Source organism: Spea bombifrons, chromosome 8 (genome assembly GCF_027358695.1).
Source record: "Spea bombifrons isolate aSpeBom1 chromosome 8, aSpeBom1.2.pri, whole genome shotgun sequence".
NCBI classification, from domain to species: domain Eukaryota; kingdom Metazoa; phylum Chordata; class Amphibia; order Anura; family Pelobatidae; genus Spea; species Spea bombifrons.
Genome location: NC_071094.1, coordinates 4,632,318 through 4,644,606, shown reverse-complemented (window position 1 = coordinate 4,644,606; position 12,289 = coordinate 4,632,318). Strand labels below are relative to the sequence as shown.

Genomic DNA, 12,289 nt, shown 5'->3' with positions numbered 1-12,289 from the left:
AATTAATGACGGACTTCACTAGGGTTATGGCTTTCAGAGTTAATAAATGGAAAATTTTGTTAAAGTCAACAGGGCTTCCGGTTCTTACTGCACAACGCTGTGTGAAGAAGTAGTACGAGGACATTCCATGGAACCCAACCAGGAGCCCAGTATCAAAAATATCAAGTTCTGCGGGATTCGTCTGTTTTACCAAATACAAGACATCACAATTGTTTCTTTTATTAAAGTAGTGGTGCCTCATTACGTAATTATCAGTCAGTTTTTGATGACTCTGGACAGGGTACCAAATAAGAGCCTCCATGATACCCAACACCAAGTAGCTGTAGGGTTCAGAGGTTATGGACCATTGTGTGTGGTCTGAGGCAGTAGGGATATGGCCAAGGATAGAAGGAGACGGCTCTATCACCCGTATAATCCCATTGCTGGAAAAGCTTGCCCAGAGAAGGGACCTATTAGCCATTTAGGTTGCTTGAAACCTCCAGACTGTCCGACTTGACCATGGAGACCCAAGGCCACCAACCTAAAGCTCTGCAGCAACTCCCCAAAATTCATAAAAAAGTCACCATAAGGGACATTAGGTGAAAATCGGCAGAACTTTGATCCAACGTTTAGTAATTGGTGGGAGGCGCTGGTCACGAGGTTTCAGTTTTAATTTTTTTCTAGTAGATGTTGCAAAGTGGGTGTGCGATTTCTTCAGCCTTGTTTTTTTTGGGGGAAAAGTGCTGATTCAGAGGGTGAGGGTGGGGTGGCTTCTTCTTGAAGGAAGCTGCCGATGAGAGATAAAGCGAAGCGGCGAGGTCCGTCAGCTGTGGCCAATATAAGAAAGTTATTTTTTGTTACGCGGTTATGACACGTTGGCCATCTTCACAAAGAGTTCTGATCTTAGCAGTGGAAGGTCTCACAACGTCTTGACGTTTCCAATCCTATCCTCCGTATTTGCAATGGAGGAATTTCTAGACACCAAAAAATCAGGTGGATCCGTCAGATCGTATAATGTCACGTTAATTAATGTAAGATATATCTTCTCTGGTCCGGGGGTGACATGTTATTTCTTAAAATATATAACTTATAAGATATCATGCTCTAAATTCTCCTAACTTTTCCTCATTTTTCCAGTCCACCATCCTGTAGGAATAAGAGGAACGTCCAGTCCCTTCACAACCTACCTACAAACCCATGACTTCATCTCACCTCAATTTTAGGTGGATCCTGGGTCAATTGTATGAGAAGGAGACCCTCCAGGTTCTGGCCAGGCTTTTCTGCCATTATCCTTGAATCCCTTTGGTTCCATGTGAGGCATAACGAGTATAATACTTGGATAATTTGAGGCACTGATAACTTCAAGCATCGGCTGTTTGGGAAATAACCCCCCGTGACTTCCACGGAGAACCCCCAGAATTAATATATATAGTACAAGAGTCATAAATGAGATATTTATTATACCCTAATACCATTTTTATTACTAGTATGAGCATAAAAATTCTCTTTTTATTTTTTAGTTATTTTATCACTTGGATTTTTTAATAGATCTAAAATAATAAATTCAGATAAATAACACGGGGATAGGATAGTAACGGGCGGTTTCCGCGATCTACAGCAAATGATGTACAAAGCGTTTTAAATGGATGGTGTTTTCGGAACACATACCGTAATAAGTAAATAAGGATCATATAATAATGTTTAGTGGAACCGTGGCGCCACCTACTGCCCAAAACATGGGAATACTCCCAAGAACAAATTAAGCCACAAAACACTGAATTACCGTGGCTTTTTGGGTTAAATAAATGAATTTATCCAAACTAGCGGGATATTTAGTTTAAAATTCACTTCCAGGATTTGTCGGCAGCCTGTGGCAGAGCCAGCGTTATATAATCCAATTCCCGTCCTGATGTTCTCTCCCTTCTCCTCCTGCCCAGCCTTACAAAGTAAAACAGTAAAATCTTCAATAAAATGACATAATACATATTGGGGGTACTAAAAAAAAAAAGTAGACTTTCTGCAACAATTAAGGTTCGTGTTGCCCTGTGGTGATGGAGCTGGTCTATAAATGGGTTAATTTAAAATTACTGCCCCTCCATATTACCCCACATGCCCCAGAGACTGTAAGCCCTCAGGAAAAGCCCCCAAGCACGTGCTGACACTGACAGGGACGCCCAAGGGGCTTATGGGAGTCCAACGGGTCACGTGCTGCTTTGGATCACAGGGTAGGAACCTTTCAGTGGCGGAACCCTTTGTGCGTGCCGTAGGGGGTTGTTTTAGCAGTCGGAACGATGGCGGGCATCGAGGGCTCAGGTACGGTGTTCCTGCCGCGGAAGAAGCCCATGGTCTGTGTGGAGTACCCGGGGCTGGTGCGCAACGTGGACAAGATGCTGCTCACCCTGGGAGGGGAGCAGGGGGTGTCCCGGGTGAGACACGTTACATGTGGCCCCTGTGTCTGCATGAGTACCTACCCCCTGTATACATCAGTACTGTGTATTACACCCATAATATACAACATGTACACTGCTACTGAGTACCTACCCCCTGTATACATCAATACTGTGTATTACACCCATAATATACAGCGTGTACACTGCTCCTGAGTACCTACCCCCTGTATACATCAGTACTGAGTATTACACCAATAATCTACAGCGTGTACACAGCTACTGAGTACCTACCCCCTGTATACATCAGTACTGTGTATTACACCCATAATATACAGCGTGTACACTGCTACTGAGTACCTACCCCCTGTATACATCAGTACTGTGTATTACACCAATAATATACAGCGTGTACACTGCTACTGAGTACCTACCCCCTGTATACATCAGTACTGTGTATTACACCAATAATATACAGCGTGTACACTGCTACTGAGTACCTACCCCCTGTATACATCAGTACTGTGTATTACACCAATAATATACAGCATGTACACCTCTACTGAGTACCTACCCCCTGTATACATCGGTACTGAGTATTACACCCATAATATACAGCATGCACACTGCTACTGAGTACCTACCCCCTGTATACATCAGTACTGTGTATTACACCAATAATATACAGCATGTACACCTCTACTGAGTACCTACCCCCTGTATACATCAGTACTGAGTATTACAGCAATAATATACAGCGTGTACACTGCTACTGAGTACCTACCCCCTGTATACATCAGTACTGTGTATTACACCAATAATATACAGCATGTGCACCTCTACTGAGTACCTACACCCTGTATACATCAGTACTGTGTATTACACCCATAATACACAGCATGTATACTGCTACTGAGTACCTACCCCCTGTATACACATCAGTACTGAGTATTACACCAATAATCTACAGCGTGTACACTGTCACTGAGTACCTACCCCTGTATACATCAGTACTGAGTATTACAGCAATAATATACAGCATGTACACTGTCACTGAGTACCTACCCCCTGTATACATCAGTACTGAGTATTACACCAATAATCTACAGCGTGTACACAGCTACTGAGTACCTACCCCCTGTATACATCAGTACTGAGTATTACACCAATAATATACAGCATGTACACTGCTACTGAGTACCTACCCCCTGTATACATCAGTACTGAGTATTACACCAATAATATACAGCATGTATACTGCTACTGAGTACCTACCCCCTGTATACATCAGTACTGAGTATTACAGCAATATTATACAGCGTGTACACTGCTTCTGAGTACCTACCCCCTGTATACATCAGTACTGTGTATTACAGCAATAATATACAGCATGTGCACTGCTACTGAGTACCTATACCCTGTATACATCAGTACTGTGTATTACACCAATAATATACAGCATGTACACTGCTACTGAGTACCTACCCCCTGTATACATCAGTACTGAGTATTACACCAATAATGTATAGCGTGTACACTGTCACTGAGTACCTACCCCCTGTATACATCAGTACTGAGTATTACGCTGATACAGCATGTACACTGCTAATGAGTACCTACTCCCTGTATACATCAGTACTGTGTATTACAGCAATAATGTATAGAGTGTACACTGTCACTGAGTACTTGCCCTCTATACACATCAGTACTGAGGGTACCAGTTATCCAGATTAAAATCTGCAAAACATGGAGACAAAACGGACCAGCTGGCAGGTTTCAGCCGATAAGGACGGGGATAGCCAACCAAATGCACTGATTAGTCTTGTCCATCACCCTCGACAGTCAGCAATCCGTATATATAAAGCTGATAAGCAGAGCACAGAAAGGATCCAGCCAGGACTGCTCTTTGACCAAGTATTACCCCAAGCCCTTTCTGGCACCCCCAATAGTTTTTAACTTTTTCGTTTACATTACTTAAATTACATACATGTTCTATCTATATACATTACTGGGGCTTTTAGGGCTGTAGAACCCTGCGATACCCTCATACCCAGCAAACATTCTCACCTCCTAGAAAAGAGGGGCATCAGGGGAGGAAAAAGGGCAGATTGGATTTTGATTTTAATGTGACAATCTGCACCTATTAAACTGGCCTGGGGGCTTTGGACCTGCCTCCCTAGTAAGAATATGCCACTCCCTGGCATCTGTATTTTTAATGGCTGGTCCTGGATAGAGCCAGGTGGCAGATACTGTGTGGCAGTTGGTTGCCCATCATTCCAATTGAACCTTATGGCCAAATGCTTTTTTTAAGGGGGTGTAGACCAGCGGACCTAGACCCTCAACGCAGTAGACCATATAACCAGTCATCTCAAGCACCGATAATGACGGTGAGATCCGTATCCGCGATGATGTCATGCTTAAGCGGCTTCTCTGATTGGTGTCTCTCTCTCCTGTAGGTGTACACCGACCCAGCCAAGCGGTTGGAGTTGTATTTCCGACCTAAAGATCCTTACTGCCATCCATTGTGTGCCAACCGCTTTCCGACAAACGCAATGATTCTTCGGGTGACGAGGAAAATCCGTAAGAAGAAGGCAAATGAGATGGAAACGTCCGAGCCGAGCCAGGAGGGTTCTATAGATATGGAGATTGTTGGCGTTGTAAGCGCAGTTTATAAATTCCAAGGTATTTATCACCTGGTACTTTGTTGGTCATCAAGTAACTCACAGCATGACGAACTACATTAGCTGGTAATCCGGGACTCCTAAAGCTCAACACAACTTGAGAAGACCTCTTATGGAACCACGTCTTCTAAAAATACCCCCAAATATTTGGCTCTTTAGCACCCCCATCAGATTTTTGGGTCAATTTACATATAGTATGTCGATACAGTATATATATATGTATAGGCAGATAGATGCCTGCTGTGCTTTGTGCTCTGATTTGGGAAATAGACTATAAACCCATAATTATATAAAATATTTAGCATATATACTCTAGATTGTAAGCTCACAAGCCGAGTCCTCTTTCCCTAATGTATCGGTTTGTCTTAGTCCAGCGGTTCTAGTTTAGTCGGACCCTTTGAATGTACGGACTGTAAGATGTGCTGCTGAAATTGTGGGCGCTATATAAATAAAATATATTAAAGAGACTTGTGAGTTTGTGGCTAGTTATGCCCCAACATTAACTAAACTAGGGCTGTAGGGACTTTTTAATTATAATGTATACTTCCAAGATGCCCAAGAGTCGCACTTTATTCAGTGGTAGGGGTTTTAGTCTACATATAAAGACACTTGAAATGATGCCGTGTGTCCCCTGTAATGACTCCTTCTTCTGACTCTCTGGGTTTAGGGATGTCCGATTTCCAGTATCTGGCCTTCAGCCGCAGTGCTGATGGCTCCTGCACGTCTCTGTACGACAAAGTTCTCCTGAAGAAGCCGGAGAAGGAAGATTTCTTCCACCAGGACATCGTCCTTCACATTCCACCACCCATATTCTCCCGGCTGGACAACCCAGTTGATTATTATTACCGACCCAACATCATTCATCGGTACGTTCTGATCAGTGCCACGTTTGTTACTCAGACCCCACTCTGTTGTATGACTCTCTGCCTATTCCCACGAAGGCTTACTCTCCATGCACTTTATTGGGCAAACCCGTGCAGCACCTCCCGGCATTCTGGACCCACAGGCTGAAGCTCTGTCCCCTGGGAGTGCTGTTGCAAGAGGTTTTGACACTCATGTTATAAAGGGACAATCTACTCGTGAACCTTCCTGCGCATGTGCTGAAGCTGGGTTTCTGATGCCTTTGATGTGCGGCAGAGCATGCGCAGGAAGTGTACTAAAGTACACGTCCTCCTTTCAGTAGAGGCAGCTGGAGGGAGTGAGAAAGAAGTCTGATTTTGTAACTCCAGTATCATCAGAATGCCAGAACACATACATGCGGGAAAACGCACCCGACGCCGTGTAGAAATGTGTCCGTGGGAATCCCGGCTTATGCTGCTGTAAATGAGGGATTTCCCTTTAAGGTTTGGGGCAGTTGGCAGGTTGGCGGACTTTCTCCCGGCACCTGTAAGAATAAAGATGAAGGTGACGTGATAAAGCTGTTGAGTTTGTTGGCAGATCGCGGAGGGACGGTGCGGTGTTTGCATTGTAATTGGAAGGTGAATGCTGTCTCAGCTGAGTTCTTTCTCAGCGTTTGCTGGCAGGGAACGGGGTGCCCACAGACCGCGAGCTATTGACAGTTGGGTCACGATCTCATCTGCCGTCTCTCTCTCTCTCTCCTCCTGCATACCAATTAACTCCGCGCCCCCATTAAAGGGTCCCTTTAAAAATCCCCTCTCGTTAATAAACATAAACTTGCCTTTTAGTTACAAATTTATTTATGTCGGTTCAGCAACTTTTTCAGTCCTAGTAATAATTTTCTCCAGAATCCAGAATAGTTTTCTAATGCTTTTGTTAGTTTGTAGACTGTGTGCAGAAACCACACAGAGTGAGTTGTCTCTTCTAGTAGATGTGTGTGTGATACTTATAGTGGGGTAAGTAATCTACTATCGCTTTACTGCAAATCCCATAACACTCAGCCTGCCGACAGCTGTTGGTGGCCCGTTTAGGCGTTAACAGAAGCATTCGCTAAAAAAAGGTTAAAAACAGAATCCGCCGGCAGATCTCAGACCCATTCGGCCCCATCTAGTCTGTCCCTTTTCCCTGCCGGTCATTAATCCTTAGGATCTCAGGCATGTTTAAATTCCCCCACTGTAGTAGCCTCTACCACTTCTGCTGGGAGTCGGTCCCACTTATGTAGTAAAAAGTAAAGGTTTTTACAGGAAAGTTTTTTCCCCCGTGATGCTAGAAGTCAAGGTACCACGGTAAAAGGGGTGAAAAGCACATCGTTAAAGTAATTATTTGCCCCGTTTTTTGTATCGGAATATGTATATTCTTAACATGCTTTTCTAGGTTAGCGAGAAGCCAGAAGGCTCCCCTGACGGCGTTTGTTCATTGAAATGCTCTTTTCCATCGCAGGGAGGGTTTCCAGCCTCCCTCCGTTTCCAGCGAGAATCTGATTGGTTTGAGCCGGGCGCGAAGGCCACACAATGCCATCTTCGTCAACTTTGACGATGCCGAGGTGCCCACCAGCCCGCACGCGGCGGCCGAAAAGAATTGGCAGAAGCTGTCAGCAAACCCTATAGACGTGAAGGCAGAGGAGGAGATGAAGAGGGTAGGTCCTGTATCGGAAGTCTTACTTCATCACGTCGTCCCCTTTAAATGGGGAACCCTTTACCGAGTCTGATTGGGGACGGCCGAATTTTATTTTCAGTTTTGTATATTGTATACAATATCTGCTCAGTATAGAGGCTGAGATGGCAGAGATACTTTGTAATGTGCTGTATGATGTCATTGTTCTTGCAATACAGAGAACGCCGACGCGTTTCATGGTTTTTATTGAATATTTGCTTGGAACCTTTAAAGAAACTTCTGTTTTTCTAGCTCTTTGATGTCCGTCCCATCTGGTCTCGGAGTGCAATCAAGGCCAACGTAAATGTCCATCCAGATAAACTCAAGTTGCTTCTACCTTACGTGGCTTATTACATGGTGAGTGGTTCCAAGTTTATTTTCTGTGGTTGGTTCCAGATTTTCGCAATGTTTTCCGTCTAACCTCGTTCCGCTTTGCTCCGACGCAGCTGACGGGTCCCTGGAGAAGTCTTTGGGTGCGTTTTGGGTACGACCCCAGAAAACACCCAGAAGCGAAAATGTATCAAGTGCTGGATTTCAGGATTCGTTGTGGAATGAAATACGGTAACATTAAAGTCCTAGAACGAAACGTCATATCCATAACATAAGGGTTATTGGCCCCGATCACGACAGTCTGGTACATACACTAGTTCTAGTCGTTACTATTGTCCAACTTGACTTCTGGAATTCGGAGAGTCAGATAATTTTTCCTACGATTCTGGAACGTTTAATATCGTGAATTCCTGAGTAACTTGTTAATGTATCGTTCTGGAAACGTGTTTGTTTTGTCCCCATGAGCCAGAGTTGAATGTTCCTTCTCATATCGGGGGAATAAGCTTACTTGATGCAGAGCGTTTTTATTTTTCTCTTGCGGCAGGGTATGCCCCGAATGACATGCCTGTTAAAGCCAAGCGCAGCACTTACAACTACAGCCTGCCCATCACCCTGAAGAAGCCAAGTGAGTGCGAGAAAAGACTCGATTCGACCCTGTTCTCTACCGCAAGCTTCATCCACACGCCGCCTTGGATCTGGGCAGCCGCTTACCTCTGCCGTATCCACTAATAAATTGTTTCTCCAGCCCCACAGACATTAAGCATGCAAGATCTCACGCAAGGGCTCGGTTCATCTAGCATTTCAGGCGGTAAGAAGACCGCTGCTAACAAGTACCAACTAAAAGTAAGTACTGCGGTGGTCCCAATCAGATGTTGACCATTGGGTATTACTAATGACCTAAATGGAACTTGTTTGGATTAAGATCCTGTCTTACCGACCTCCGACCTCCGACCTCGCTTGTACGTTAATGTTTTTTGCTCTTTCGTGGCTTTTTCTTAACCCCATTCTTTCCTCTCCCCGCAGGATTCCGTTTATATATTCCGGGAAGGTAACTTGCCCCCGTATCGTCAGATGTTTTACCAGCTTTGTGATTTACAAGTAGACAGGTAATCACTGCTTCTGCACCGATATAGACTAAAGCGTACAGAAGACATTTATTTTGGTATCAATCGTTCTCTGTAGGTTTCATCTGCTATACTATCAGCTCCCATATTTGAGTCTCGACAACAGGGTAGGTTTGCAGGATCTCCTCGCATGATCTCGCTCTTTCCAAAAGGTCCATCTGTACTCCGTCGGAGTGCTGCCATTTTGCTTTGTCGAGAACCTTTCACCCTTCGTCAGTCTACAGAACCAAAAACTGTCAAATAATTATCTTCTTTACGTACTCTGTGGAAAATCGGATGCAGCCTTAAGCCCAATTCCTCTCTAACAACCTCAGAAACCTGGAATACGTTTGATTTTTAGGTCAACCAACCAATGAGTCGACATGGAACAGAAAGCTGACAAAGTCCTAAGTTGACATTATTCAGCCTACTAGTAACTATGAATAAACAAAGTGGATTTTGCTAGGAAACGGGCTGTAGCTGGGCATCAAATCCTCTTTATCTCCTTTTACAGCTTGCAGGCTATGATCCTGAAGAACGATGGCAATGAAAGCGTTTGCACGGAGAGAGATGGCTGGTGCCTCCCGAAGACCAGCGACCAGCTGCGAGACGCGATGTCTTTAATGATCAAAAAGATCATACGGTCCAAGAGACCAGGTAGGAAGGAGCAGTGCGTGTACGGGCCAAGCAGATTGCGAATGAATGTTCTACGTTTTACGGTTCTATACACTAAGTAGCCCTATGCAGTGGTGTTTCCCCGTACAGTATATACATTGTATCAGCCGTCCGTACTCCCTGTTCTTAAGATCTGTGTGATTATTTCTTTATCTCATTGTTACGTTGTTGATTTAACATATTGTTGCCTTCATCTTGTCTGGCTTTATCTTAGCTCTCTTTACCGGGCCTTCCACTTCCACTGACACCAAGGGGCAGATGGCTTACGAATCTGGCGAGGAAGAGGATGACGAAGAGGAGGAGGAATTCCACCCGTCCGAAGGCAGCGAAAATGAGATGGAAACAGAACTTTTGGACTATGTTTAAAGACTCACCTTACACCCGTGACATCGGAGACTGATATTTTCTGGAGCAGAACTCTAGATGCCAAAGGAACACAGAGATGTGAAAGACGGGTATGTGCGACGGCACGAGCTCATTGACCGAATGAAGCTATTCCTGCGCACAGAGGTTCCTTCCTTCGATGCCGGAGGGAACTTAACGTTCTATCGCGGCTTCCACGTTACGCTGTTATTTGCTGAAGCTCGATGTGGATTTTCTATCATTCAACGATTTTTTATCTGAACGTTTTGATACCCAAATATAAATCGGGGAAATCTTCTTTTATTGTTTTCTAAACTCGCGCACCGAGTCGTCGGTGAGAAGGTGTCCACTCAAGTCTTCGATACACTTCATGCCAATGCAATTTAGGGATTTGCGCATGTGCTCATTCAGTACGCATATTTAATAAAGGACGTTTATTTCTAATACATGCTGCGTGTTGATGTGAAAGCGGAACTGAAACTTTAATTTCCCCCTAGTTCTGCATCTATGCGCATTCGCTAGACCTGGGCAAAGAGGGACAAATTGCTTCGGACAAACTTTACAAACTTTTAGTTCAGATGAAACTTGGGGGGGGGGGTCTGTGTCCCTCTTCTGAACTCACATTTCAACAAGATGTGCTTCAGGCCTCAGCATCTCTGATTGCTGTACAGGTGCCCCCTGTGCCAAGCGAAGTCCCTGGGGGTCATAAAAGACCCCCTATGGGATCTCTAAACAAGGTGCCCCACTTCAGCGTGAGAATAAATTCAGGGATATCATCCAACAGTTAATTAGCGATTGTTACATCCCTAAGTATGAATCCAATAAAACAAGCGTTTATTGACTGTTGGATGACATCCCAGATAATCTTGACCAGGTTCCAAGTGATTGAGTTAAGAATAGAAAGAGCGAGGTGAGGGGCCAGAACTTTATTGCATTGGGGGGTCCCTCCTACGTTTTTGGAGATACAAATGCACGATTTCGGCAGAATTTGTTTAAACTGAAATTCATACAAATTTGAATTAATAGAAGAAAAAAACTTTAGTATTTTTTTCCAGGATATTTAACCTGTATTTGGGATAATCATAAATTACAGCTGTGTTTATAGGAAAAATGGATTAAAGGGTTAAAAAAAATAATATCCTGAGCTTACCGGCCTCCCAAAACTTAAATGGTGTATTGGAATTACGGACACGCTGCCGCACTTGGCATTAAAATAAGTAACATCTGCTTATCTTGGGATACGGTGGATGGAAAACAGGTGTTTTGAGAGAACCCCGGCCTGCCGCGTAACCTTGGATAACGCGGATAACGTATCTCTTACTGTCCAGCCGGCTCTGTTTTCTAAAAAGCAATTTAAATACCAAGAAAAATACAGGTCAGATGTTACGGCAGGGAACCTGCTTAAATAATAATTGTTGCTTTGATTGTTTAAAAACATGTTCTTCTGTATCACAAGCCTGTCGGTTAAAGGAGAAAAAATACTTCTTTAAGCATAAGCCCCAATGCTGTATACTTTACATTCATCTGCAGACCTGGAGGCGGCCATTGTTGTCAGTCATGTGATATTTTGGGTGACCCTCCCTGCTCAGTCACCGCACTGAGCTGATGCTTTATGGCAATGCTAATGAGGTCTGTCCAGCCATAGACTTTCACTAGTCAGACTGAGTGATTATGACTGAGCCATTCTATTTTTCCCACAGGCAGCATGATAAGGAGTCGGGTGTTTGTCTAGTAGATTGGGGATCGGATAACAGACCGAAAACGTATCTTTATTTTTATTTAAAAATCTAATTTTGCAGTGTATTTAGAACCATGATTAGATGGCAAATGGGTCAGTGACTGCCTTGTGCTATATCACACCGTGCGAAAATGACCAAACTGTGTCTGTCCAGTGAGAAGTATCTTCTGTTGGTGAATTTATTTTCTAATTTAGGACAATGATGTACATTCCCTTGCAGATTCCGAATATACAGTATATATTATATATATATATATATATTTATGTGTATATATATATATATATAATATGTGTGTGTGTGTATATATATATATATATATATATATATATAATGTGTGTGTGTGTATATATATATATATATATATATATAATGTGTGTGTGTGTGTATATATATATATATAATGTGTGTGTGTGTGTGTGTGTGTATATATATATATATATAATATATGTGTGTGTATATATATATATACTGGTGTGTTTCGA

At 43.4% G+C, this 12,289-nt stretch overlaps 1 protein-coding gene across 1 annotated transcript; it reads left to right on the top strand.

The window, feature by feature from the left end:
* Window positions 1-2,253: 2,253 nt before the first annotated feature.
* Window positions 2,254-10,514, top strand: GTF3C5 (general transcription factor IIIC subunit 5). Its single transcript, XM_053472407.1, has 11 exons — window positions 2,254-2,405; window positions 4,823-5,048; window positions 5,715-5,913; window positions 7,385-7,580; window positions 7,850-7,954; window positions 8,044-8,158; window positions 8,472-8,552; window positions 8,673-8,770; window positions 8,951-9,033; window positions 9,545-9,687; window positions 9,920-10,514. The coding sequence occupies exons 1-11, from the start codon at window positions 2,271-2,273 to the stop codon at window positions 10,069-10,071; spliced, it is 1,533 nt and encodes a 510-aa protein (XP_053328382.1). The 5' UTR covers window positions 2,254-2,270; the 3' UTR covers window positions 10,072-10,514.
* Window positions 10,515-12,289: the final 1,775 nt, after the last annotated feature.

Excerpts from the sequence above, each read along its gene's own strand:
- GTF3C5 (XM_053472407.1), top strand. The coding sequence starts at position 2,271 with ATGGCGGGCATCGAGGGCTCAGGTACGGTGTTCCTGCCGCGGAAGAAG. Across the intron at positions 5,049-5,714 it reads CGCAGTTTATAAATTCCAAG|GGATGTCCGATTTCCAGTAT; the intron begins GTATTTATCACC and ends CTCTGGGTTTAG. Across the intron at positions 8,159-8,471 it reads TCGTTGTGGAATGAAATACG|GGTATGCCCCGAATGACATG; the intron begins GTAACATTAAAG and ends CTCTTGCGGCAG.